Consider the following 27,143-nt stretch of genomic DNA (forward strand, 5'->3'; position numbering starts at 1 on the left):
AGTCATGGCAGATGCTCCCAAAGACAAGCAGTGACCACAAACTGGACGTGGGACATTGAGTGGCACAAGGCAGGCCAAACCCAGAGAGGGGCTTTATGCAGACAATGCGCCCCAGGGCTGGAGACAGACAGAGAGACCTGCTCACTCCAGTGTCCCACGTAGGGGAGGGAGGGCAGGAAAAAGACTGCATCAGCTTCTCAGATGTGTGCAGACTTTTCAGCCAACAATGAAGCCAAAGTGCCCCTGGGTGAAAGGAGTGAGGCAGCATACATGGCCTCATGCTACGGCCCAGCCTCCCACTGGATCGGGCCTGGACTGCGATGACATCTGGACACCGGTGAGCAAAGCCTGAGTGTACCGGGTTCAGACCCACCTGGGCTGGGGCCCATTGACACAGTGGCAAGGCTCATAGACATGTGAGTGGAAATGACATCATGTATGGGGCAGGGAAGGGGAAGGGGGAGAGGGATTGACACTGCGAACTCTCCCAGTCTTTTCAGCAGACGAAGTCCTAGCGCTGATTGGTGGCTTGTCATTGGCTGCCTTACTGCTTTTATTTGGAGCAACGGTCTGAAGTAAATAGGATGAAATTCAATAAGGACAAACGCAAAGTACTCCACTTAGGAAGGAACAATCAGTTGCACACCCACAAAACGGGCAATGACTGCCTAGGAAGCAGTACTGTGGAAAGGGATGTGGGGGATCACAAGCTAAATATGTCACTGTGTAACACTGTTGCAAAAAAAGCAAACATCATTCTGGGATGTATTAGCGGGAATGTTGTAAGCAAGACACGCGAAGTAATTCTTCCGTTCCACTCCGCGCTGATAAGGCCACAGCTGGAGTATTGTGTCCAGTCCTGAGCGCCACATTTCAGGAAAGATGTGGACAAATTGGAGAAAGTCCAGAGAAGAGCAACAAAAATGATGAAAGGTCTAGAAAACATGCCCTGTGAGGGAAGATTGAAACAATTGGGTTTGTTTAGTCTGGAGAAGAGAAGACTGAGAGGGGCCATGATACCAGTTTTCAAGTACATAAAAGGCTGTTACAAGGAGGAGGGAGTAAATTGTTCTCATTAACCTCTGAAGACAGGACAAGAAGCAATGGGCTTAAATTGCAGCAAGGGAGGTTTAGGTTGGACATTAGGAAAAACTTCCTAACTGTCAGGGTGGTTAAGCACTGGAATAAATTGCCTCGGGAAGTTGTGAAATCTCCATTATTGTCGATTTTTAAGAACAGGTTAGACAAACACCTGTCAGGGATGGTCTAGATCAGGGGTGGGAAATAATTTTCACAGGGGGGCCACTCCACGAATTTTGGTGAGTCGTCACGGGCAGCACATTTCTACTATATTAATGGAGGGGATGCGGGGTCTGGGAGGGAGTTTGGGTGCAGGAGGGAGCTCAGGGCTGGGGCAGGGGATTGGCGTGCAGGAGGGGGAGCGGGGTCTGGGAGGGAGTTTGGGTGCAGGAGGGAGCTCCAGGCGGGAGCAGAGTGTTGGGGTGCAGGAGAGGGTGACAGGTGTGGGCTCTGGGAGGGAGTTGGTGCAGGAGGGGGCTCAGGGCTGGGGCAGGGGATTGGCGTGCAGGAGGGGGAGCGGGGTCTGGGAGGGAGTTTGGGTGCAGGAGAGGGTTCTGACCTGGGTCAGGGGGTTGGGGTGCAGGAAGGGGTGTGAGGTGCAGGCTCTGGCCAGGAGACGCTTACCACAGGCGGCTCCTGGCTGGTGGCGCAGCAGGGCTCAGGCAGGCCCCACGCCGCTCCCGGAAGCGGCCAACTGCTGGCACCGTGGCACGTCTCTGCACGCCCCTTGGGAGGAGGGGGCAGCAGGTCTCCGTGCACTGCTCGCACCCTCAAGCACCACCCCCCACAGCTCCCATTGGCCTGAGTGCCCTGCTGCGCCGCGGGACTTTTAGCAGTCCAGAGATCGCAAGAGGGCAGCCAAAGAGCCTGGTGGGGCAGACAGAAATGTTAGATGGGCTGTGTCTGGCCCGCGGGCCGTAGTTTCCCCACTTAGTCCTGCCATGAGTGCAGGGGCCTGGACTAGATGACCTCTTGAGGTCCCTTCCAGTCCTACGATTTTATGTTTCTATTTGCCTGCTGTTTGATGCCCGGTATGGCTGGCGTGCCCAGCCCAGCCCAGCCCAGCCGTAGTTTGGCCAGTGCCGGGAGAGCCACCCACTACATGGCTCTGGGTGCTGCCCTGTTTGCAGTGAGGCACTGCTAGAGCACAGAGGATGGAGGGGAGACTGGAGGTGCAGTGATTAAATACAGGCAGAAAGTCTCACTGCTCAGTCACACAGGTCCTGTCTTTTCAGGGAACCCTTGGGAAACAGCCAAGGGGTGAACATTGGCAGAAAGAGCATGCCACGATGAAGTATTGGAGCCCTCCAGAGTGGAGACTCAGCAGGAAAGGCCAGAGAGCAGCCCAGAGGCCAGCTAGCAGAGGACGTGAGGATGGGCGCTGAGGGACACAGGCGCTGTTGGGCCAAAGCCATGGGGCAATTCTGGACTGTATGACAAGGGAAGAAGTCCTGGTTAAGGGGGTGATTGTCCATAGGCTAAGAGGCAGCTCTAGGCCCCTCACTCCTATGGAAAGCCAGTAGGCATCTAATTCCACTTTGTGCCTTTGAAAACCCCTCCTTAAACAGAAGGGACCCTCCATCGTCGGGGATGAGGCTACTCCTCTAGGCTGCTGTTTGAAAGACTGGCCCAGGGGAAGGCTTTAAAAGGCAGTTGTTTAGGGCAGGGTTCTCCAAAGGGCTGGGAGGAGCCGCCTGCTGTGCTTTGGTGATGCCCTGAAGCGTGCAGGAATGACAAGGCCAGGCATTACTCAGACCTCTCAGAGACATATTAAGCTGGGCTAAATAAAGCCCTGAGTGAATCAGCGCCGGTGGGTGGAGTGACACGAGAAAGGCCTGTCTGAGGGGCGCCTCCCTCTCGAGCCAGGGGCTGCGATCCGCAGGAGAGAATGAGTATGTGAAACCCAGGCTGGTTCAACGTGCTGCTGAGCGTATGAATGGCTGAGGATCTGCAGGGATCCCAGGGATTGGGAGGAGGAAACACATCCATATCTGCCATCAGTGCCATGTGCTCTTGTGGGTGGGGATTTCCTTGCTCTGTGTATTGCCAAGCAGCCTTGTTCGAAGATGATTTCCACCCTTTAGGGTCTCTGGTCCCCTAATGCCTGGGGACTCTGCCCAGTCTCAGAGGTGGGCCTGAATCGCCCCTAGACCTTGGGTCCGGAGCTGAACTTTGCAGCGGAGGCAGCCTTGCGTTTCCAAGTGCCACACCAGTGGAATCAAAGAGTGAGCCTGTGCCCCTGGCGTAAGCTACCCCTGCTCCCTGCTGCAGCCGTGCTGGCGGTGGGGAATCGGAGACAAAGCAGGATGCTTGGGTGCTGCCAGCTCTCCCCTCTCCCAGCTCTGGGGAGAACAGTGCTCTGGGGACACACTCCGGTCCCAACAGCCTTTTGGATGAACTGGGCCAAATCCATTGCTGGGGTAGTTCTTGAGTCAGTGGCGTTTCACTAGCGTCAAACGTGACTCTGTTCCTTTGTGTGTGTAATTGTAACAGTCGCGCTGTCGGCCCCCAGAGACTCTGTCCCAACCGGAACCCTGCTCTGTCATCTGTGACTAAGATGCTCAGCTCCTCATCTGCATGGCCTTGGGTACCTGTCAGTCACGGAGGCCTGGTCAGGGGCAACCAAGTCTTCCTAAAAGTGGGAGGGGGGCATGAAGCCCCGTCCCAGCCTTGGCCCCACTCCTGCCCCTCCTCTTCTCCCCAAGGCCACGCCCCCTGGACAAGCCAGAAGCCGGAGCCTGGCTACGGAGCCATGGACCCTCCACCTGGCTGGGGTAGAGGGGGCCCCCAGAACAGCCCCCGACCCATATCCCCGCCCCCCGGACTCCCCCCCAGGGCAGGTGGAGGGTCCACAGCTCCCCATAGCTGCCCAGGATCCCCGGGCCGCTCTTATTCAGGCCAGGTTCCAGTTTTTGGCCTGGCCGGGGGCTCGGGGAAGAGGAGCGGCAGGGGGCCGGGCCAAAAGTGGCCGGGCCAGGCCCCTTGGCTCCCAATGTTCCAGCACCCCTGCAAAGGTATTTAGGCTCCTAACTCCCCTTGACTTCACTGAAAGTTGGGAGCCTCAATACCTTTGAAGATCTGAGAAAGACAAGGTGGAGGAGGTGATATCTTTTATTGGATCAACTTCTGTCGGTGAGAGGCACAAGCTTTCAAGCTACACAGAACTGAGACACGCCAAAGCTTGTCCCTTCCACCAACAGAAGTTGGTCCAATAAAGCAAATTACCTCACCTCCCTTGTCTCTCTCATGTCCTGGAACACTGCAAACCACAATGTGAATTGCTCTTTCTCCTTGCAGCACAGAGCCCCCTACTTGCCTCCCAGGATGAGTATTAACAATCACAGCCCACGTCTCGCTGCATTTAAAAATAGAGGTTTTTAAGGTCAGGCTTGACAAAGCCCTGGCTGCGATGATTTAGTTGGTGTTGGTCCTGCTTTGAGCAGGGGGTTGGACTAGATGACCTCCTGAGGTCCCTTCCAACCCTGAGATTCTATGATTCTATGACTTGCTCCAGACATTTTATTTCAGCTAGAGAGAGGAGAAACAGGCACAAGCCAAGAAATAAAGCAAAGCACAAACCTGAGTCGTGTCTGGGCCAAGACTGCGCCAAGCCTTGCTACAGTCCGCTACTGATGGTCAGATTTAGATTTGGGATTTTAAGGCTAAAAGGAGCCATTAGATCATCTAGTCTGGCTGGCTGCCTTGAGCCCAATAACTTGTGTTTGGCTAACGCATCCTCCGGAGAGGCGGCCAGGTTGGATTTAAAGACTTGAAGAGATGGAGAATCCACCACTGCTCTTGGGAGCTTGTTCCAATGGTCAACCGCCCACGCTTGTTAAAAATCTTCATTTGGATTTCTCTGGCTTTAACTTTGAGCCGTTGGTTCTGGTTCTGCCTTTCGGCGCTAGATTAAAAAGCACTTTGGTGCTTAGGATTTTCTCCCCATAAAGGTACTCAGACATCTCGAGCAAGTCGCCTCTTGATCTTCTTTTTGCGCTACACAGCTTGAGCTCTTTAAGTCTCTCACCGTGCGGAATGTTTTCCAACCCTCAAATCATTTTTGTGACCCTTCTTTATTGAGCTGGTGCTGGGCCAGGATCGTACCAACCACATCAGAGGCCGTGTCTGCTCCCTCTCTCTCCCAGTTCGTAGCAGGATGCTAAGGAAAGAGCTGGGCTCCAAGCCCAGGTGTCTTCCCCTTTCCGAGAAGAGACCAGCACTTAGTGAAGCACAGCTCTTTGTTGGTTCCACAGACACCCCCCAGCCTCGCCACATGACATTACTCCATGAGGGCACGTTTCCAGGTGTAACACCGACAGACTCTGGTCGGCGGCGGGCAGGATCGAACCTGGGACCTCTGGAGTTTAGTGCATGAGCCTCTACTGCATGAGCTAAAAGCCAACTGGCTCTTACCTAAGGCTGTAGAGCAGACTCTTTAATCTCTAAGTGGTCTCGATGCTACTAGCTGGGACAGAGCACCACAGCCAGAAGGTGTGTGGGTTACACCGGCATCTTGGGATTTGTTCCCAGCCCCTGGGGACACATCTGCACTGGGTACGTTCATTCTCCACTCGTGGAAGCTCTTAGTGTAGAAAGGGAGCAGAAGCTTTTTACCGCTGTCTTGTGCAGTGATGGAGGACTATGGGGGTGTTTCCCAGTGTGGATACACCTCTAGGGTACTACTACTCCCCTTTCTTCCACCAGCAGAGGCTGTGATGCCCTGAGGCTGCAAAGCCAGCCTCCTCTCCACCCAGGAAGAGCAAGCCCGTCACGTCCATCACTTGCTCAGCCACACAGTGAGGCATCCCCCTTTCTCTCCATGAACACCAGGGCTGAGATACTCCCTAGCTTATGCAGCCAGCACCTCCCTCCCCATGAATTCCAAGCCCTTCACCTTGCCGGCTGAGAATGATATGCTGGAGGCTGGGCAGCCAACACCTCCCAGCCAGCCCCAACCTCTCACCGGACACCCAGTGGGTACAACCCTCCTTCCCACCCCCCATGAGCAACTTCCTCTTTAGCACACGAGGCTGAGGATTGCAAAAGCCGCGCGGAATCAGGCATGGATGGAAGGAACGGCAGGTGGCCCTTGCTCCCTGCACCACTTCCCTGACTGGAGACAGATGCCATCACCCGCCAGGTCTGTGCCAGTGCACGTGGAAGATGGTGGCGTGTCTGCCAGTGAGGAAGGGTGCGTGCAGGACAGGGGGTGGAGAAGGGAGGAGCGGCGGGACAATACCAACCCCTTTGTTCTGGTACCCCACACCTGATATGGGAACCATGACTCCAGTGGGGGGCAGCAGCCCACCCGGACACAGGTGTGAGATGGTGCCACAGCACTCAGGTCGGGGCCTGATCCTGCAGTCCCGAAGCAGACACAGCTCTTAGTGGAGTCCTGGGGAACTTTGCCTAAGGACGGCAGGATGGGGCTTTGGCTGTGTGATATGCCACGGTCTCAGAGGGTGGCCATCTCCCCCTCCCAGCCTGCAGGTGGCACGAAGCCAGCACGGCCCGAGTGACAGTTCTGCAAACTAACGTCCTTTCAATGCGTTTATTTGGATGCAGAAGCCAAGTGTTCCTGCTGCGTACGAGACGGGAGGCTCAGAGGGGCGCTACCTGCATGGCAAACAGGAGCCCGTCAAAGGAGAGCCTGTTTGCAAAGCCTGGCGCTTCCCGGCACGTGGACGGAGAGGAGCCAATGTGCAGCTGGGAGCAGGCCGGGCTTCCTTCCTCTCTCTCACTTCTTGGGCTTGTTTGCCGGTTCCCTCACCAGGTTTAGCAGCTTGTCCAGCTTCGTGATCTCCACCTCAGGGCCCTTCTGAATCTCTTGGCCTTTCTTTTCCTAGAGAGAAAACAGCAAGTCCCAGCTGTTAGCGGGAAGGACCCCACCGACTCACCCGGAACAGGGTGGCTGGCAAGCGGGGCCAGGGAGGGAGCAGGGCCTCTTGGCCTTGCTGAGCTAGGAAGTTGATCCCAGAGAGTGCGACAGTGGGAAGTCTATTGAGGCTGATCGGGGGGCAGCCCCCCTCCTCCATCCCCCACATCAAGCCCAAACAGCCAGGCTTTGGGTGGGTGGGGCCTGCAGGGCTAAGGTGGGTGCTGTGCAGTAGGGTTATCGTACCTGCACCTCTGCTTAGCTAGTGCGTGGGGAGTAAGTCCACTGGCCCCAACCTGCCTCCCCTGGGGCCCTGCCACCAAATCCATCTCCGTGGCTGCCCACAGCGAGCCCGGGCACCGCTGGGCTCCCCGCACATGGGCGACAAATGCTGTCTGCACAGCACAGCTCCCTGGGGCTCTCCGTCCAGGGCTGCGAAGGGCGCGGCCGGCAGACAGAACCGGGCAACAGTCAGCACATTCCACCCCAATGGCTCCAAGCCACCTTCCAAAACTACACCCGGGGACTCGCTTCCCCAGCTGGGATGTGCAGCTCATCCGAGCGCCACACGACAGTTTAGGGAAGGAAGTGCAAAAAATAGCATCTCAAACTGGAAACGGGGGAAGGGGGATAGGAGGGGGAAGAGGGCGTTTTCAACACAGTGCAGGCACCCGGGCTGGGATCTGGTCCCGGCACCATGGCTAACGTTTTGCAGCCACACAGACCCTTGTATCCTTCCTCCATTCCCGCCTACGTGCCTCCTTCCGCACCACACTAGGTAAGGAATACCATCCCAATCCCCTTCCTCATTCAAAACCCTCCGGCACGCCGCCGCCATGGGGCCAACGAGCCACGCGTGATCACACACACTCACGAAAGCCCGTTAGACTGAAACTCACGTCCCTTGTCAAAATTGAGTGACCAGGTGAGCTTATTATTAGTCTCTTGTCTTAACCCTACTCCTCCCCAGCTTATGTATATTGACCTGACTAGTGGTGTCAGCTCTAAAATCTATATCTGAATCTCTGCAAGGCAGAGTCTGTGTATGTGGAACGTGCCAGGCAAACTTTTGGACGTTAAAAATTATTAATAACAATTCTCTTGCACGAGGCGCCATGGAATCTTTACCCGTTGGGACGTCAGCTTATCTGAAAGACGATCCCTCCCCCACACAGCGCCCCTGAGCCCCACGCCGCCGGGGTGTTGTCCATGGCTCAAGCACCAAAGCAACTTCCTGTGATTGGGATTTCCTTGCGGGTCACCCTTCCAGCTACCAACCAATACACCCGAACACGGCTTAGCATAAGAGATCGACCGGGCTTGCAGCATGCGGGGGCTGGAGCTGCACAACAGAACTTGGCTCTACGCTGGGGCTGGCTACTTTGGACCGCCTAGCTCAGCAGTGACGGTTCGTTTCACCAGCCACTCACTGCTGGCCCAGCAGGAATAAGCAATACCCAGGCGCTTTCTCCCATGCACAGTTCCGAGGACAGTGGTGGTAGCATGTGCTCTGTCTAATGGAGTCTAAAGAAGGCGCCCCCCATTCCAAGTGCTGGAATGTCACAATCTTCTCGATTCTAGACACAGGAAGGAGAAGGAGCCAGCTGCCAGCTCTCCTCTCCTGTTAAAAATAAAATGCTCAGACAAGGCCATTTGCCAGTTCAAAGAAAGGTAACGTCAGTGGGGAGAAAAGGGAGCAATTACATTTTAAAAAGGGCTCTATTTGCCTGCACGTCATACACTGACAAGGGCCTGGCTGATCCGGGGAAACGACACGTGATGAGCCTAGCGCAGTCCTCTTCCATAATCCGCCCGCCCAATTGGACGTCACAGATTCCAGCTGACTCACGGAGCGAATTTACTCGATGGCATGGATTACACACTGTCAGGAGTAATTCCCCGGAACAGCAATTTATCGGGCGCCTGGGAGGTAATTTTAGCAAACGAGCAGATGCCTCTATCACTTCCCCGGTTTTGACAAAAAGATAAACATTGGGAGAGGGAGGGTGGCAGAGGAGGAGAGACGGCTCAGCGCTAAATGTCAAACTCCATTATCTCTTTTTGTGGGTGTGAAGAATAAATAAATTCCCCCGAGTGCAGATTTTGTTTGTATTGATGGGATTTTCTGTAGTTACTGCTAGATTAGACTCCAAAGGCTCCTGCATGCTGCCTCAGGATTAAGTGTCAGTGGTGATGTGTCCTGAAAGGAGAATAACCCACATACAGAGAGTACAGGGGAAATACCATCACAGCCTCCCGTCCAGGTTGCCCACATTATTTACATTAGTGTGGTCAGACGCAGTATGGCTAAGGCATGGTCTATACCAGAGGTAGGCAACCTATGGCACGCGTGCCGAAGGCAGCACGCGAGCTGATTTTCAGTGGCACTCACACTGCCCGGGTCCTGGCCACCGGTCCGGGGGGCTCTGCATTTTAATTTAATTTTAAATGACGCTTCTTAAACATTTTAAAAACCTTATTTACTTTACATACAACAATAGTTTAGTTCTATATTATAGACTTATAGAAAGAGACCTTCTAAAAATGTTAAAATGTATTACTGGCAAGCAAAACCTTAAATTAGAGTGAATAAATGAAGACTCGGCACCCCACTTCTGAAAGGTTGCCAACCCCTGGTCTATACCATTAGGAGACACTGAGATGTTTCCGTCTCAACAGCCAGCCATATACTAACGAGATGCAGATATCCATATAGTTCTCATCGGAGACAGAGAACACCTTTGCCCGGCTAGCTCGCTGTGCAGAAGAAGGAAGCAGCTGCGTGACCAGCAGTTGGCTCAAACTCAACAGGAGTTGTAGGACTGAGATGAAGAGGTTGCAGAATGCAGCATGGCTCCGTGTTCTGGTGACATCCATGCACTGACGGTCAGAGTCGCACTGGTCTCTGTGATACACCTGGCTACTCACGCTACTGCAGTAGCCAGAAATACCTTTTTCCACCTGCAGCTGCCAAGATCCCTGCCCCCTCTTTCCTACCCATAAAGATCACACCCTCATTACTGCAAATCTGGAGTAATGCTGTGCCCTCTACTTAGGGCTAATGGTGGCAGACAGAGAAAATGCAGCCGGTCAAGAACAACCCAGCCAAGCAGGACAGGTCGGTGTGAAAGCAGTACACCATTCCCCACACTGGCTCCCCATTCCATGCCAGATACAGATCATGGTCCTGGTCCTCATCTTCAAAGCTCTCAATGAGCTAGGGCCCAATTACACGTTCGGCCATCTCACTCCCTCCATCAGCCCCAGAACACGGATCTCACCGGAACAATGCAGCTGCTGGTACCCAGAACAAAGCTCGATGGAGCTGAGGACAAGCTCAGCTTGGGGAAGAGAACCCAGCTATGGAACTGTACAGGGCCTTGGTCCTAGGACATATGCATGCCACCCAGTACACAAAACCTAGGAGATGGAAACTGAAATTCCACTTCCAGGACATGCTGGCTGGTGCACCAGCCCACGGGTCACATGAACCGTTAGCCTCAGGAGATCCATTAGACCGCAAGGCAAGAGGCATTTGTTTGCACCTGCTGTAGTTCAGTAGAGGTGGCAGCCGTATCCACAAAATTCCAGGCCTTATCACCACTGTGTTACTGCAGTTGTATGTTTCCATAACCCCACTGATTCCAACAGCCATAGACCAAGATGGAGATGAGGGAATGCAGTGGTGAATCAGGCCCTGCGACTACAGTCCCCACTCTGAAGATGGAACAGTGAACCCAGGCCTAACTAGGCCCACAATGAAGCTTACCATCTCCTGTACTGGGTGCCTAGACATTACAGCGATTGGTGGAAGTTAGCTTATGATGGGAGCAGCCATAATGAGTTACCTTTGTCAAGAGGGGCTTGATGACCTGTTTATTAAGTGCAGCAAGTCCCAGCTCCAAGAATGATTCTACAGCAAACATCGGCAAAGCACCAGGGACTTCCTCTGGCTCCCATGACTGCCTCCGGGTTCTTAGCTAGTGGCGGTGGGGGGAGGGAGGGTGGTATGGCCAGGGAATGCATTCATGGAGAAGTCAGAGCTCATCTGCCATAGTGTCCACCAGCTGTTCCCCAAACATGGGGGTAGGGCATGAAGACCACTCCTGCCCTGCTGTTCTGAGGTCTTTCGATAGGGAAGGATTCTTTCCCTCCTTCTCTAGAAAAAACTGCCTAGGGAATAGCCCAGCGTCATGGCACATGGCACTTCGTTAATAGCAGTATGGGGCCTATGATACATCGCTGAACTAATCTGATTCCATCTAGATGGCAGTGGCATGCACGCACATGCCCATGCTTTAATCAGCTCAGCAGTGCTGGATGTGAGAGCCGCAGGAAGGGACATCATCCGCTGGGGCAAACTGAGAAAGGAAATGAACCTTTCCTAGCAATAACAGACGAGATCCAAGCCGGCAAGGTAGTTGTTTCCCTTTTGTGCTCAGAGGCGATGCTGAAGCTGCGCTAAGGCTGAGGTTCATCTTTCACAGCCTGAAGTCTGACACTAGCACGGGGCGAAAGTGTGATGCATTCTGAGACTCACGGCAAAGATCCCCGCTCAGTGCTGTCCTACCTCTTCATCGTGCAAGGGCCCAGGCTGCTGCTGCTCAGGTCCCCGGGCCAACCCCTGCATCACTCCAAAATGCAAACAGAGGGGAACTGATGACTGGTCATTACAGCTCTCTGCAACCACCAGAGCAAACCCGAGGGTGGGCACCTCAAGGGGTTACTCAGCACAAGAGAAGTGACAGCTCTCCAGTAACACGGAAGGAATGAAACCGTCCAACGGGTCTTTTTGGAGGGGGGCAAGTCAGAGCATCCCATTATTTGTCCTTCCAAATCTGCTCCGCTGTGAACTGCACAAACAGCTGGCAGATCATGGGGGCAGTGTCACGGGTCTGCAGAGCTGAGGTTTATAAATGGCAGCCATTCATTCTGTAACGTGGAACGGCCAATTCTGGGGAAGACGGGGGCCAGCTGGCTGGGCAGCATGGAGAAGGGGAGAAGGGGAGCTGATGTCAGGGGAGCACGTTCAGGGGAACGGGGATAAGGAGTGGAACAGATCCAATGGGGCCATGAAATGAAGAGCTTCCTTCCAATGGACACAGCAATCGATGCACTAAAACCGAATAAGAATACCTGTAACCCACACACCTTGTGGGCGTGGTGCTCTGTCCCATCTAGTGATCTAGACCACTTAGAGAGAGATTAATGAGTCTGCTCTACAGCCATATGGCTTTTAGCTCATGCCGTAGAGGCCCATGCACTAAGCTCCAGAGGCCCTAGGTTCGATCCCACCCGCCAAAACCGGGGCTCTGTCGGCGTTACATAGCCAGCTGGGGAAAGGCTCCGTGGCCAGGAGAAGTGCAGCCTGGGCAATGCTCAGGTTTTCTATCCGGGGAGGCTGGGGGCAGCACAGACACCCTGAGCGGTGCCAATCAGAAATGAGGCTAGCAACAGGGGCAGAGTGAGAGACCGGGGCTTCTGCAGTCTCCGGCGTCGGGCCTGAATGGAGCGATTGAGCATAGCCACCAGGCAGAGGGGCAAAGGATGAGCCTAGCTGATGTCAGCCGCACAGTAACGGCTTGGGAGAAGTGCCCTGCCTGTGTTTGAATACCTGGTCTGGTTAGTGCACTGTGGTTACTGTGAAGGGGAGAGACTGGGTCTGGGCTTCCCAGAGACCGTTCGGAAATTGCACACGCAAATGCAGTAACTGCACACAACTGCAGCCATGCAATTGCACAGACACGGTCTCACACATGCCAAGACCTCTAGCAACTGCACGTTTCACCCTAAATGTCTCACGGCAGGTTTTGATTTGTAGCGGTGTCTTTAGCCAAAAACGTCCCCTTCTCTCACTGGGTGCTATCCTCCAGCCCAGAAATGGCTGCATTTCAGCGATGAGGTGATTGCTCTACACATACAGGATCAGATCCTTGGCAGCAGCTGAGGAGCACACGGTGCTATGTGGGGGGGAGGGATGCCAAGGTGGTGTAACGCTCACCTCTGTTCTCCCTATCCTGCTGCCACTGTGAGAAGTATAAGTTAGAGCAGCCCTCAGACTGCTCTAATTTATGCTGCCTACTAACAGCACCAAGGGGCTGAAACCACAGCTCAGGATTGGGGTACTGTAGAGGCATTCAATCACACCCCCTTCCTCTGGCCACACCTCCTGCAGGAGCCTGTACAGTAACTCTCCTTTCCTAGAAGATCTCCCTTGCACTGGGGTAATTACCCCCAGGGCCAGCTACACCAGCTCTCCAGTAGTACAAAGGGGCTGCATTGGAAAGTGCAAAATGCTTTGGGGTCCGTTGGGCAAACCGGTGCTACGTCAGTGTGAGACGACGGCTCTGCCCCGATGAAACAAACGAGTGCCATGGAGAACAAATTAAAACAACCGGAACAGGTGCTGAGGAGGAGAGTTTTTTAAAAGCAACACTCAATCTCGGGGAAGGAATGCTTGGCTTGTGAAATTCTTGGTGTTCTAGCTTAACCTGATAACAGATGGAGCTGGGTCTGAGCTGAATGGGAATGAATTGAATTTTCTTCACTCCAAGGAGGGACGTCTTACTTCTGCAGAATTCCTTCTAGCTGGCCCAGTTCCCAAGCCGGTGCATGGTATCACGCTCCCCCTGCCCACCCAAGAGCCAAATGGGCATTTCCCCTAGTTACTAAGGGGTATATCGTTAAAGGTCTATCAGAGTTAGGCACCTAAATACCTTTACAGATCTGGCCCTATTTCCTTTTCCATTGCACACAAGCGCTTCTCTGATATGCACCGTAGGAATGCACATCTCAAATTGGGAAGCTGTCCTATGCTTTATTGACACACAGAGGGAGCAGATTCTAACCCCCCCCCATAAATGACATTCACCCCGTGCTGTGCTGTGGGGGCCAATGCACCACTGCAATACTTTGTCCGGGTCTGGTGCAATTTCAGAAAGGATGATGGAAACTTGCAGAGAAGAGCCACAAAAGCTATTTTAGGGCTAGAGAAAATGCCTTCCAGTGAGAGACCAAAAGAGCTCACTCTGTTTAGCTTATCAGAAAGAAGATTGAGACGTGCTTTGATTACAATGTGTATGTATCTTCACGAGGAGAAAATGTCAGGCCATAAACGGCTCTTCAGTCTTGTGAAGAAAGGAATAACTAGAACCAGTGGCTGGACGCTGAAGCCAGACAAGTTCAAACAGGAAATAAAGCACAATTTTTTAACAGTGAAGGTGACTATTGGAGCACACTCCTAAGGGAAGTGGAGGAGTCTCTGTCTCTTGAAGTCTTCAAATCCAACTGGACGCGATTCTAGAAGATGTGTTCGCCAAAAACAAGTAATTGGGCTTAAAAATTTTCATTGAGGCTTCATGAATTACTAGTGGCTGCAATGCAGTACAAGGGCAGTCCTTGTGTTTGAAAACGTCCTTTCCCAGTTTTCCTTCTACACAATAAGATTTTGGGGTATTTTCATTGTATTATGGATTTAATTTAGGACCCAATCCTGCATGATGCCATCACTGAGAGACTTCTCTAGAAATTCAGGGCACTCAGCACCTGGCAGATTTGGGCCCTAAGACTGTAAGCTCGAGGGAGGAACCTTGGCCCAGATCCTCAAAAGTATTTAGGTGCCTAAGTACCTTTCAGCAGGGCCGGCTCCAGCATTTCTGCTGCCCCAAGCAAAAAAAAAAAAAAAAAAAAAAGCCGCGATCGCAATCGCGACCGGCGGCAGCAATTGGGGGGGGGGGGGGGGGGGGAAAGCCGTGATCGGCGGCGGCAGTTCGGCGGCAGGTCCTTCGCTCCTAGAGGGAGTGAGGGTCCTGCCGCCCCCGAATTGCCGCAGGTGCTGCCCCTCTCCCTTGGCCGCCCCAAGCACCTGCTTGTTAAGCTGGTGCCTGGAGCCGGCCCTGCCTTTGAGGATCTGGCTCCTTATCTGTATCCACTTGTAAAGTGCACTAGGGGCATTTTTAAACCAGCAGGTCTGGATAACTTGCATCCAAGAGTTTAAAAGAGCTGGCTAAGAGCTTGCTGGCCTGTTAATGTTGATTTTCAATAAGTCTTGGGACACTGGGGACGTTCTAGAAGAAAGCTAATGTTGTGCCAATATTTAAAAAAGGGAAAACAGGGCGACCCAGGTAATTATAGGCACATCAGTCTGACACTAATTCCAGGCAAGGTAATGGAGCAGTTGATAATTAAAGGAGGATAATGTAACTCATGTCAATCAACATGTGTTTATGGAAAATAGATCCTGTGAAATTAATTTGATATCTTTTTTTTTAACGAGATTACGAGTTTGGCTGAAAAAGGTAATAGTGTTGATGTAACAGACTTAGACTGTTGTAAGGCATTGAACTTGGTACCACATGACATTTTGATTAAAACACTAGAAAGAGATAACATTAACACGGCACACTTTAAATGAATTAAAAGCTGGCTAGCTGAGGGGTCTCAATATATAATTATAAACGGGGAATCATCATCATGTTTCTAGCGGAGTCCCGCAGGGATCAGTTCTTGGCCCTACGCTATTTAACATTTTTATTAATGACCTGGAAGAAATCCTAAAATCCCCACTGATAAAGTTTGCAGATGACACAAGAACTGGGGGAATGGTAAATAATGAAGAGGGCAGGTCACTGAAAGAGAACAATCTGGATCGCTTGCTAAGCAGGGCGCAAGCAAACAACATGCTTTTTAATACGACTACATGCAAATGTATACATCTAGGAACAACGACTGTAGGTCATGGGGACTCTATCCTGGGAAGCAGTGACTCTGGAAAAGATTTGGGGGTCATAGTGGATAATCAGTTGAACATGAGCTCCCAGTGTGATGCAGTGGCCAAAAGGGCTAATGTGATACTGGGACGCATCAACAGAGGAATCTTGAGTCGGAGCAGAGAGGTTATTTTACCTCTGTAGTTGGCACTGGGGTGACTGCTGCTGGAATCCTGGGTCCAGTTCTGGTGCCCACAATTCAAGAAGGATGTTGATGAATTGGAGAGGGGTCAGAGAAGTGCCACGAGAATGATTAAAAGATTAGAAAACCTGCCTAAGGACTTACACTAACGCTGTAAGTTGACCTAAATTACGCTACTTCAGTTACATAAGTTACGTAACCTAGGTCGACTTACCGCGGTATCTACACTGTGTCGCTCTCCCACGATTTCCCTTATTCTTCTCGGGAAGCTGGAGTACAGACGTCAAAGGGAGACTGCTCTCCCATCGACTTAGTGGGTCTTCACCAGACCCGCTAAATCGACACCGCTGCATCGATCGCAGCAGTGCCGAATTAGCCGTAAGTGTAGAGAAGCCCTTAGAGTGATGGACTCAAGAAGCTCAGTCTATTTAGTTTAACAGAGAGACGTTTAAGGGGTGATGATTACAGTCTAGAAGTATCTACATGGGGAACAAATATTTAATAATGGGCTCGTCAATCTAGCAGAGAAAAGTATAACACGGTCCAATGGCTGGATGTTGAAGCTAGACAAATCCAGATTGGAAATAAGGGGTACATTTTTAATGGTTAGAGTAATTAACCATTGGAACAACTTACCAAGAGTTGTGGTAGATTCTCCATCACTGACTATTTTTAAATCAAGATTGGATGTTTTTCTAAAAGCTCTGCTCTAGGGATTATTTGGGGAATGTTCTATGGCCCGTGTTATATGCAGGAGGTCAGATTAGATTATCATAGTGGTCCCTTCTGGCCTTGGAGTCTATGAATCTAGGGGTAACATTTTCAATAGTGCCTAAGTGATTAGGAAATTCAATCCCTTTGAAAGCTGTGATGGGGCGGTTGCCCCACACAGGCAGAAGAAGGGTTAAAGCAGCCTTGGGGAGGCTGTGCAGAACCCAGCCAATTAGAAGAGGGCTTACTGAGCCAGTCAATAGGGAGAAGGCTTAGTGGAACAGCCAATGAGGGCCAGGATGGCCCATATAAGAAGGGCTGCTGAGCAGAACAGAGGGAGTCTCTCCCTGGAGGCCAAGGGAGGAGGACTGGCTGCCCTGTAGGAGGGTTGATAGAGACAGCACCACAGGCAGAGCAGTACTGGGTAGGGTCAGGGGAGCAAGAGGGAGCTCCAGCCTGACGGCTGCCAGACTGAGGCCCTGATACAAGGGTGGAGAAGGTGCTAGGGCTGTGGGGAAGTGGCCCAGGGAAACAGACGGTGGAATAGGAGATGGGGTAGTACGTGGCTGCTGGCTATAGGGTCCCTGGGCTGGAACCTGGAGTAGTGGGCGGGCCCAGGTGCCCCCCCTTTGTCCCCCCACCCTGCCACCAAGGGGAGTGGCCAGTGTATGGACTGCAGTTTGCCACTGAGGCGAGTGGCTGGACTGAGGACTGTCGGGTCCCCCGGAAGTGGGGAGAGAACTGAGTGGGGCTTTGTCCAGAAGAGGACACTGCCCTCTGGGGAGCGATGTGAGTCCTAGAGGTGGAGGCGAGGGCGATGATGGGCGAGACACCACTAGACGAGGGTGCTCTGGCGAAACGAGAGCTAATTCCCAGGACGGCCAGCAGGAGGCGCCACGGTGGTGAGTCGAACCCCATCACAAAAGCCAAGGGGACTTTGTCTCCCTAAGTCATGTAGCTACTTTTGAAAATTTAGCTCTACAGAAATAATACATTTCTTCACTTCCGCAATTCAAGTCCTGTGTGTTTAGGTAACACAAACACTCCTATCTCCGGTTTATAGAACAGGATTTCTTGAAATATCCGGAAGAATTCATCTCAGTGCAGGTTGTGGCTCAGATGCTGTCAGATCTGATGCAATTCAAACGCTGTGCATTTTTTCTTTAATTAGATGCTTCTATTCCTTCCCCAATGGTGCTATGCTGTCTATGAGCAGGTTAGTCAAGTAAAAAAAATAATAATTAAGTGCTGCTTAGATCCTGCGCATATTTGGTCCGAGGAGCAACCACAAAGAAATTAGCAAATGTGGGTAAACCACAGCAGAGCAATCTCACAGATCTAATCCTCACTGGGTTAGCAAGAGTGCTTTCTCATTACAGCGGCGGAATGTGCTAGTCTACACGGGCAGAGGTGAACGGCACCAGCTGTTACTTTCCGGACAAGTGCTCTTGTAGTACATGCTGGCTGGATGTGGATCGTTTTAACAAGAAAATAGGGCGTGGAGTGGAACCACCATTAAATAGTCAACTACTCTGGTCATAAAGCACCATCACTTTAACATTGTATACAATGGTTCTCACTTCCATTAGCAGCCTCCTTCTAGCAGAATATGCCCTTAAAGTGAACCATAATAGGCCTTCCCTGGCAGAGAATTTGCCTCTTTAGCATTATCCAGTGTCATCATGTGCTAATGCAATGGCATAATACTATTGTTAAATTCATCCCCAGGTACCTTTCCAGGGACCCAAACCCAGGGCCCGGGCATACGCGTGGTGAGCTGGAGAGCTGAGCATGTCAATAGTCCCAGAAGATATGCAGAGAAGTAACAAAAAGGGAACTAATAGAGAACCTCGCCCGGAGAAATCCAACGGAGAAGGGAAAGGGAAACCCCACAGAAGTGCGTTCAAAACAGAGGAACAGACGGGAATAAAATGGCATGAGATGCTGCAAACTGTCAGGGGGGCGAATGAAGCCACCGTGAGGCCAGCTCCAATGTGCCGGAGTGAAAGGCCGTACCTGCCGCCGAGCCCAAGCAGTTCTGCTGCGCAGAGCTGCTGCAGCTTCCGGTGGTTTCTGGTTTGGGGACCCTAACTTGAGACACCGGGCACCTGATTTTCAGAGAGGCTGAGCACTCACTGCTCCCACTGACTTCAATTGCTCAGCACCTCTGAAAATCCGGCCCTGGGTGTCTCAAGTTGGGCACGAATGTAGAGGCCATGTGGGCCCAAGTTCTGCACAGAGGTTCGCAGTGAGTTTGGGTGTGGGACAGCATCCTTCCTCCACACTACACTCACTAGTACGGCCCCTGGGCTACAGGCCCTCTGGCTGCCCCCACCCTCCTTGAGGCAGAGAGAGTTGTTTGGCCAATGGATCTACATACACGCGATGCAGGTGCAGCCCCCGGACTGCACAGCTCTGTGATGAGCAGGGCATGCAGACCTTAGTAGCCTGACTGTCCCTGTTCAGTGCAGTGCCTACTGCAGGATGTCTGTGCATGGGAGAGTGTGTGCGGGTGGGTATGGAGAGGGGCAGGACGTGGACCCTGCTCAGGAAATGTGAAATTTCAAATGAAACATCCTCTTTGGCTGGTCCCTGATCTGCCACGATCATTTCAAAGCAGCTGCTTTGCAGCAGGCCCGCTGAAGTGTCAATGCACCTCTGGTCACGGTGAAGTTTAACAAACGGCTCCTGAACTGCTGGGGTTACTCAGCCTGGGATGACAGCAGACTGCTGGGGAGGCTTGCTGTGTCCCTGGGCAGCTCAGGAAAACTCAGCAAAATGAGTGGCGAATGGACTGGGTTAAAGCTTTGATGCAGCTGGCTGAGAGCCACTCTGCCTGCTCCTTGAATCCCGGCCTTGTGGCAATCTGCTGCATCAGTGGATCATCCTGAAGTGTGTTCTCCTCATGCCTATTCACTAGGGGGGTCTCATGTGAAGTGCAAGAGGAAATAATCTATAACCAGGCAGAAGACGCTTAATACCCTTTTACTCGCCTGCTTTAACAAAAATCACTTCTCCTCTAATTGAGATCTACTTGTCTAAGGCTCTGCAGGCATAGGAGGGATTGGATCTGAGGTGTAAACATGGTTTCTTTCTCCCTATGGCAAAGCAAAGGAAGAGGTGTCTGAGAAGGATGCTTACAGTGGAAGTGGCATGTTACCCAATCCAAGGGTGAACTCAGATTTGCCTGCCCAAATCCTTGTTCCAGTGAAGTCAATGGGAGTCCTGCCGTGGAATGGACTGGCTGCTCCCCTTTCAAATATTTTCAGAGTCACAGTGCAGAGGATTATTCATGTGTGCGCGCGTGCCCTCGTGTATGCACTCGTGTGTGCATACGTGCGTATACCTCCCCTTCCCAAGACTGATGTAGCAGTGAAGAACAAAGTGCTCAGAGTGAATCTGGAAGCAGCCAGGCTGGAAGAAGCCTTCGTACGTGAGATGGCTCAGAAGCACAGGCAGGAAAGCCGAGCTGCATGAATACAAAGGTTATCACATTCATTAAATCTACGGATTAACAAGCCTTTTGAAGTTTTTCTCCAAAAGATGAAGCATATGATAGAAAGTCATGAGTGATGTGATTAGTGGATTCTAGTTATGTACATCAGAGTCTCTCTGTCTCTCTCGCATACACAGTCCTTTTCATGAGTGTTGAGAATTCAGGGCTTTTGCCACAATCAACGAATAAGTCAATCTGCGAATGAAAGAAGGTCCTGTTTGAAACATGAAGTTTGAAAACACTTGACATTTGAAAGAATCAAATTGTAAGGTTCTTCCAGTGCTTCCTCCAGATGCAAGTTAAGCTCTGGAGAGATGCAGGGACAATTTTTATTTATTGATGGAATTAATTTCTTTGCTTTTGCCTTGTCCCATCAATAAGGGTCAGCAGCACTTGCTCTTCAGCTCCAAGCATTCTTGTCAAGTTCATCTTCCAAGCTGACACCAACCTTCTTCATGCCTGCCTTCAGCATCTCAAACCACCTTCTTCCAGGTCTTCCTTGGGGTCTTTGTCACGTGACTACTAACTCTTGTACCTTCTCGCCAACATATCCCACAACTCATCATCTCACATGACCCAGCCACCTCAGTCAATACTTCCGCAGATCTTCCATGATGCAGACTACCTGCATCATGGCTCATGCCATTTCACTGTGTAGCCTATCAGCTCTCATCTTACCCAGCGTCCACCTGAACTTTTGGCAGTGCAAAGTAGTTGTTCTCTCTTCCTCACTGGCCAGCACTCTGACTCCGACACCATGGTTGGCCTAATTATGATCTTCTACACTTTGCTCTTTAGTTTACTCAGCACATTCCTGCTGCAGAGAATTCCCATCAACTGCCTCCATCTACATAAAGTGCTGTTCATGCAGTTGGATGGAATTAATTATAACCATCTAAGTAGCTTTGCTTTGTGGCAAGCGTATTCATTTGACTGAAGAACACCGCTTGGGCACTACTAGGTTAGGATGTGACAGGAAAAACAGCGATGTTTATTGCCCAAGACACAGTCAAGGCATCTCTATAAGCAACAACATTCAGATGAAGACTTGATCCAGACTCTTATGGGAATGTAATGGTTTCTCTAACCCAGCTACAGCTCGGTCTGAAATGGATCCGTAGTGTTCTCCCGGTATAGCTGGAAATTTCTAGGTGACAGAAGAGCATATTATCTTAAGCTCAAGCATTCAAAGGTTAATTTTGCCCTCCCTGGTAAAAGCAATAGCAATTCCTTCATCCAGCAGTCCAAAATTGGTAGAGAATAAAAGGTAAACACTGGTCCACTGAGCCCCCAGGCCACCCACACAAGTGTGCCTGATCCTGACCTGGCGAGCCTACCTCTATGAGTGAGAGAATGGTTCATTTTCAATGGCCATTCAGTGGAGAATTTCAATGGGGTGCCACCAACAGTCTATGTATTTGGGTTTTTATACAGTGCCCGTCACCCTGGTATCTGAGCGTTGCTGGTTTTACCACGTAGAAGCAAGGAATTGGGCTAAGACCCACCAACTCATTTCAAATAACCTGATTTTATTTACAATTTGTTCTCTTTGCTGCGTTTTATCACACATCACCGTGATGCACCGTAATAAGGCAACCAATAATGAGTTATACTGAACCACAGCCTGCAATTTAATGCCAAATAACCGGAGGGGATGCAAGCACTGAAAATGAAAACTACAATTTCCTTATCAGGAGCACTCGTTACACAGGAAGAAATCTTTGCTTCCCATCCATATCCACATTTAAAAGCAGAGGTTGCTCCCTGACTGTAAATGCAATGAGGCCGATGCACGTTGGTTGGTAGTAACTGAGCACGTAACACCTGCGGTTCTCTATTTCAGTGGATGTATCGGCTCAATACAACTCAATGAGATTCAATTTCATTTGGCCTTTGAGAAGGCGGAACTCCTCCGAGTGAAGCAGTCACTTGTGATTTCCTTGAATGCTAGGGCAATCATTCAGCTCTTCTGAGTTCAGTGAATGAACCACTATTTCCTCATCACGAACATTACCAGAGCAAGTGCCTCTGCTCCCGCCGCCTGCTTTTTCCTTGCTTTAATAATGGGCTTCGTCACCTTGCAGCATCAGCACCAGCTGCTGACTTTGTTTGCAACCCAGTGGGTGGCGCCCCCTGCGCCCACACCATTCCTTGATCATTTGAATGGGCCGCCATGGGAGGCCGGAGTGCAACAGCCTTCACGCCTTGCAGACAAAAGGAGCAGCTGGCTTTGGGGATGCTGATCGGTTTTTGGTGTCAGGAACGATTCGGGAAATTAGGGCTGCCCACTTCAGAACACACAACAGGGCACTGGCTTTTCACACTCTCCGGACGCATGGGTGCGTATGCCAGGCGTGATCAGTGCTGGTTGAAATTGCTGGGTTTCATTGCCCAGGCATCAGACGAGACATCCCTGCTCCTGCAGCTTTCAAACAATGTTCACAATGGTGCAAACGAATCCAAGAGGCATTTGCACGGGCGTTTTGTCCCATCCATGTCACTGACAGGAGGTCGATATGCAGTGTTGTTGTAGCCAGGTTGGTCCCAGGATCCTGGAGAGACAAGGTGGGTGAGGTAACTGCTGAAGTTGGTCCAATAAAAGATATTACCTCACCCGCCTTTTCTCAGCAATAGATCTGAGCATACATGAGAAGACCCTCCACAAGGTTCTGTTTTGATAATCGGGCCTCCAGATTTACCCTAATTGTGAGTTCAGCTGTAAAAAAAGTGAGAGAAAGTTTATAAAGTGTCACAATAACCTATAATAACAAAAGTACAAAAAAAATCATAGACGGAAAGACTGAATGAGTACAGACAAAAAGGCCTCCCCCTGCAATTCAAGGACTGTGTTAAGATCATGCCTGGTAAACAAGAGCAGCTGAGACCGGAGAGCAATGAACCAAAATTGGGGTGTCAGAAAGTAGATCTAACTGGTGGACAAAATAGTGGGGGATGGGCCATTCTGTCCACCAGTCCCTTTTAGGGTCCTTAAAAGAAAAAAGACTTTGGAAAAGGGGTGAACATTAACAGAGGGGAAAAGCTGGCTACCAGGATGCTGGCTGACTGAACAAGAGAAGGGGAAGGAGTGAGTGCCAACCCCCCTTGGTTTTTTGGGATCTCAAGCCTTCTTCACCCTAACCCTGAGATATGTCCTGACCAGGCCACAGAGAGGGACCCAGATGACATTGCCACCTCTACTGGCTCTGGCTAAATCCCGACCAGCAGTTGGGATGTAAGACATTGTTCCCCCTTCATGTGTCCTTTTCCTTCCCTACCTTATTTCTTCTCTTTCCTCTCTCGTTTTTCCTTCTGTCTAATGAGAGTCTGGCTCAGCTGCTCAAGACTGAATATTTTACAACACTGCTGTAAGCCTGTGACCCAAAACAGGCCGCTAGAAGCAACGCCCTAAGCAGCCCAATGCTGGTACAAGTTTGCCAGGTCTCAGAACAGCTGATAAGGCCGTGTACTGTGCCTGTGTTTGCCCAGCATGGAGAGTGCGCGTTGTGATGTTGCACTTTATATGATTTTATGAAAGTATGCTGATGAATATGAATATAATGTAACTGGAATATGCTTCATGCAAAAGGTCTCTTGTAAGGTATCATTACAAAGCTTATGGTCTACTGAGTGTGGTCATCCTATTTCTATAAATGTATCACTCTTGTATCTGGAACTAGAAATATAAAATATAACCCTAAGGGCTTATTGTAATTATGCAAAGTGTGGGCCATTAATGATGGTTTGGAATCTTGATGGCTCCCATTAACCAGGACCATTGTCTGTAGATGGCTCTGTTTTACCCGTGAGTCTTCCTGTATACGTGTGTGCTGGCAAGGGGGTAATGAAGTCTTACAGTGACAAGTGATCATGTCACCTGAACTGGAATCCATCTTTAACCTGGTGCTTTTCCATTGAGAAGGGGGTGGGGCAGGTGGGAACCCAGAGGGACAAAGGATTCCCGCCTTATGCGAAAGATATATACGTGGGTGGAACAGAGAAAAGGGGCAGCCATCATGAGAAATCCCCTAGCTACCGCCTGAGCTGGAACAAGGGCTGTACCAGGGGAAAGGATTGTGCCCAGACTAGGAAGGCGTCCAGTCTGTGAAAGAAACTTATAGAAACATCTGAGGGTGAGATTTTATCTGTATTCAGTTTTATTACTGTATTAGACTTAGATTTGCGTGTTTTATTTTATTTTACTTGGTAATTCACTTTGTTCTGTCTGCTATTACTTGGAACCATTTAAATCCTACTTTCTATATTTAATAAAATCACTTTTTACTTATTAATTAACCCAGAGTTTGTATTAATACCGGGGGGGGGGGGGGGGGAAACAGCTGTGCATATCTCTCTATCAGTGTTACAGAGAGTGAACAATTTATGAGTTTACCCTGTATAAGCTTTATGCAGGGTAAAACGGATTTATTTGGGGTTTAGATCCCATTGGGAGTTGGGCATCTGAGTGTACTTCTGTAAGCTGCTTTCAGTTAAGCTTTGGGGCATATGGTTCAGACCCTGGGTCTGTGTTGGAGCAGACGGGCACGTCTGGCTCAACAAGACAGGGTGCTGGAGTCCCAAGCTGGCTGGGAAAGCAGGGGCAGAAGTAGTCTTGGCACATCAGTTGGCAGTTCACAAGGGGGTTTCTGTGATTCAACCCATCACACGCATAAAAGTCAGCACCAATGACAGAAGCTGCATTTTCTCTCTTGGATGTTCTTTTCTGTCCCCGGGCGGGTGTGTTTGTCTTGTTTTGTCCTCTAGGAAATGGGTTGGAACTTAGCAGCAGCAGCGACAATGCCAGCGCCAGCCCATCTCCCCTATCTTCTTCGCTCTTCCCCAGGAGAGTTATAACCATCTTTGGTACCATCTCAGAAACTGTTAAACAAGGGGGTTTTCTCCTTCCAAAAACTCTCCAGCTAAAGGGAAAGGGAACCCCGGATGCTGTTAAAATGAAAGCCTGACTTAATACTTGACACTTCCAGTGCTTTAATGATTTTTCCTTCTCTTATGTATCTCTAACAAAGGGTTAAAAGGATGTTTCATGGTGAGTTTGCCGTGGTGCTAAGCAGGCTAAGGTCTCGGTCTACAAAACCCCGAATCTTGTTTGACTCTGTTTAGTGTTGCACAGTTTCAGGGTCATGTCAACACTTTCACTCTTTTGGGTCCATACATTCCATCTAAATTAATGCAGCAGATCTCATCCGACTGGGTAACCAGGTTATTAATATTGATTTACTTTTAACAGTGTCCTTAGCAGTGTGACATGCTTCAAGTTGAAATTACAGGGAGGAGAGTGCAAGGAAAAGCCCCTGGGAAGGGAAAGTAGGAGCAATAGCATCTCTATACAGAGTCAGAGGCTGCCACCTTTGCTCGCATTGACTTCAGTGGCGTTACACTCGGAGTGGAGTTTTACTCCGTGGGGAAAAGAGTAACAGAATCTGGCCCACAGTAACAAGGCCACAGGCTTCCTACGTGAAACCTCACATTGGAAATGGGAGGGGGGGCAAGTATCCACTTGGAAACCCACCCAGGCCCAAAGGGACAAGGGCACAGAGAGTGGCTGTTCCCTGGCTCCTGGCAGAGCCCTGCCCCGAGGAAGTGTGTGTGGAGGCCAGGAGGATCATACAACCAAGCTGCTTCTCTGCCCTCAAACCCTCCAGCGTAAGGTCCCCAGTTTACTACATTTTGCTCCCTTCTGCACTGTGCAGCAGAAGGCAGCATGCGTCTTTCACCCCAAAAGATTCCAAAGTGTTCTGCCAATTGCTATACAAACAATGCCCTTATGGAGGCACTTCAACTATCACTGAAATGCAGCCACTTCTGGGGCAAAACCCAGCAGTTGTTTTAACAGCAGACGGCACCGCTGCACAGCAGTTTAGGACAGGAAGCGAAGAATACTGCATCCCATTCAAACTACAGTGGAATCTTCATAGGCAGAATGTAATTAACTAAGTTCCAGTCTGGCCAGAGAGCAGGGCTGACATTTCTTTTCTAGCAAGAAGTGCCAAGAGGATCTATAAGAAGCACAAGAAGTCAGGGTCTTGTACTGACATTTTCTTTGGTTCTGGGCAGCACAGGTCAGATCACTGCGCTTCGCTTGGTGTTTCAAACAAACCCAACGCTCAAGGGACGCTTAGTGAAAACCACCTCATTTCATCTGGTTATATATGAACCGTACAAAGGGGCCCAAGGGTTGCTCACAAGCTTTGGGACTCTTAGCGAACACAGGGTGAGATTGTGTGTAATGGGGGGGGGCGGAGTTTGGCGTGGTTGTGGGGACCAAAGGTTGGGACAGATGATGGGGGCTCGGTTAGAAGAAGCCAGCTTCTTTATCCTTAAACCTTTTGCTTGGCACCGAGCCTCCCGCCACACCATCCCACAAACTGAAATGTAATGAATTTAGTGGCCAGAATTGGAGCTTCCTTTCCCCAGGTTCGGTGCTTTTATTGCTGACGTAGTCGCTCCCTGCGAACCGTGAAACACAAAGTAAATGAGCTTTCTCGTAACATGAAGACGATGGCATTTTGCAGCAGCCCCCTCTTTCCCTTGGTGAAACAATCATAACACGTCCGATGCAAGCTCTGCATTAAGCAAAACAAAGTGGGGTGATGTTTTAAAGCATTAAGGGCCTGATCCAACTTGCACTGAAGTCAATGGAAAGATCCCCGGCGATGTGGCTGGGTGTTGGATTTGGACTTTAACTATGAGACCGTCTATTCACTTCATTCCTGGGCAAAGGGCCGTGCCTCTCTCCACAAGGGGGAATGGCAAGTAGACCCCACTGCACCCCTCTGGAATGCCTGAAAGTAATGGAGAGACATGCAGGGTGGCTGACCGCAGAGGGTGAGACGTAGGGTGACATTTACAAAAGAGATGTCAGCACTTAGGACCACATTTACAATGGGATTTGGGAGCCGAAAGATGCAGGTAGGTGCCTAGTGGGGTTTTATAAAGTGCCTACGCGCCTCCCATTAACCTGTAGTGGGAGTGAAGTGCCTAAGCTGCTTAGATGTTTTTGAAAATCCCCTAGGTGCATTTTAAGGCACCTAAATCTCTTTGTAATCCTGACCT

At 50.7% G+C, this 27,143-nt stretch overlaps 1 protein-coding gene across 1 annotated transcript in view; it reads right to left on the minus strand.

The window, feature by feature from the left end:
* Positions 1 to 6,657: 6,657 nt before the first annotated feature.
* The window catches only part of DNAI1 (dynein axonemal intermediate chain 1), a 293,696-nt gene continuing 273,210 nt past the window's right edge, over positions 6,658 to 27,143 (minus strand). Inside the window, exon 20 of the mRNA XM_065406605.1 lies at positions 6,658 to 6,922. Coding sequence (XP_065262677.1) covers positions 6,818 to 6,922 — 105 coding nt within the window. The 3' untranslated portion in view covers positions 6,658 to 6,817. The remainder of the gene's footprint in view (positions 6,923 to 27,143) is intronic.

The sequence above is a fragment of the Emys orbicularis genome, chromosome 6 (genome assembly GCF_028017835.1).
Source record: "Emys orbicularis isolate rEmyOrb1 chromosome 6, rEmyOrb1.hap1, whole genome shotgun sequence".
Classification (NCBI taxonomy): Eukaryota; Metazoa; Chordata; order Testudines; family Emydidae; genus Emys; species Emys orbicularis.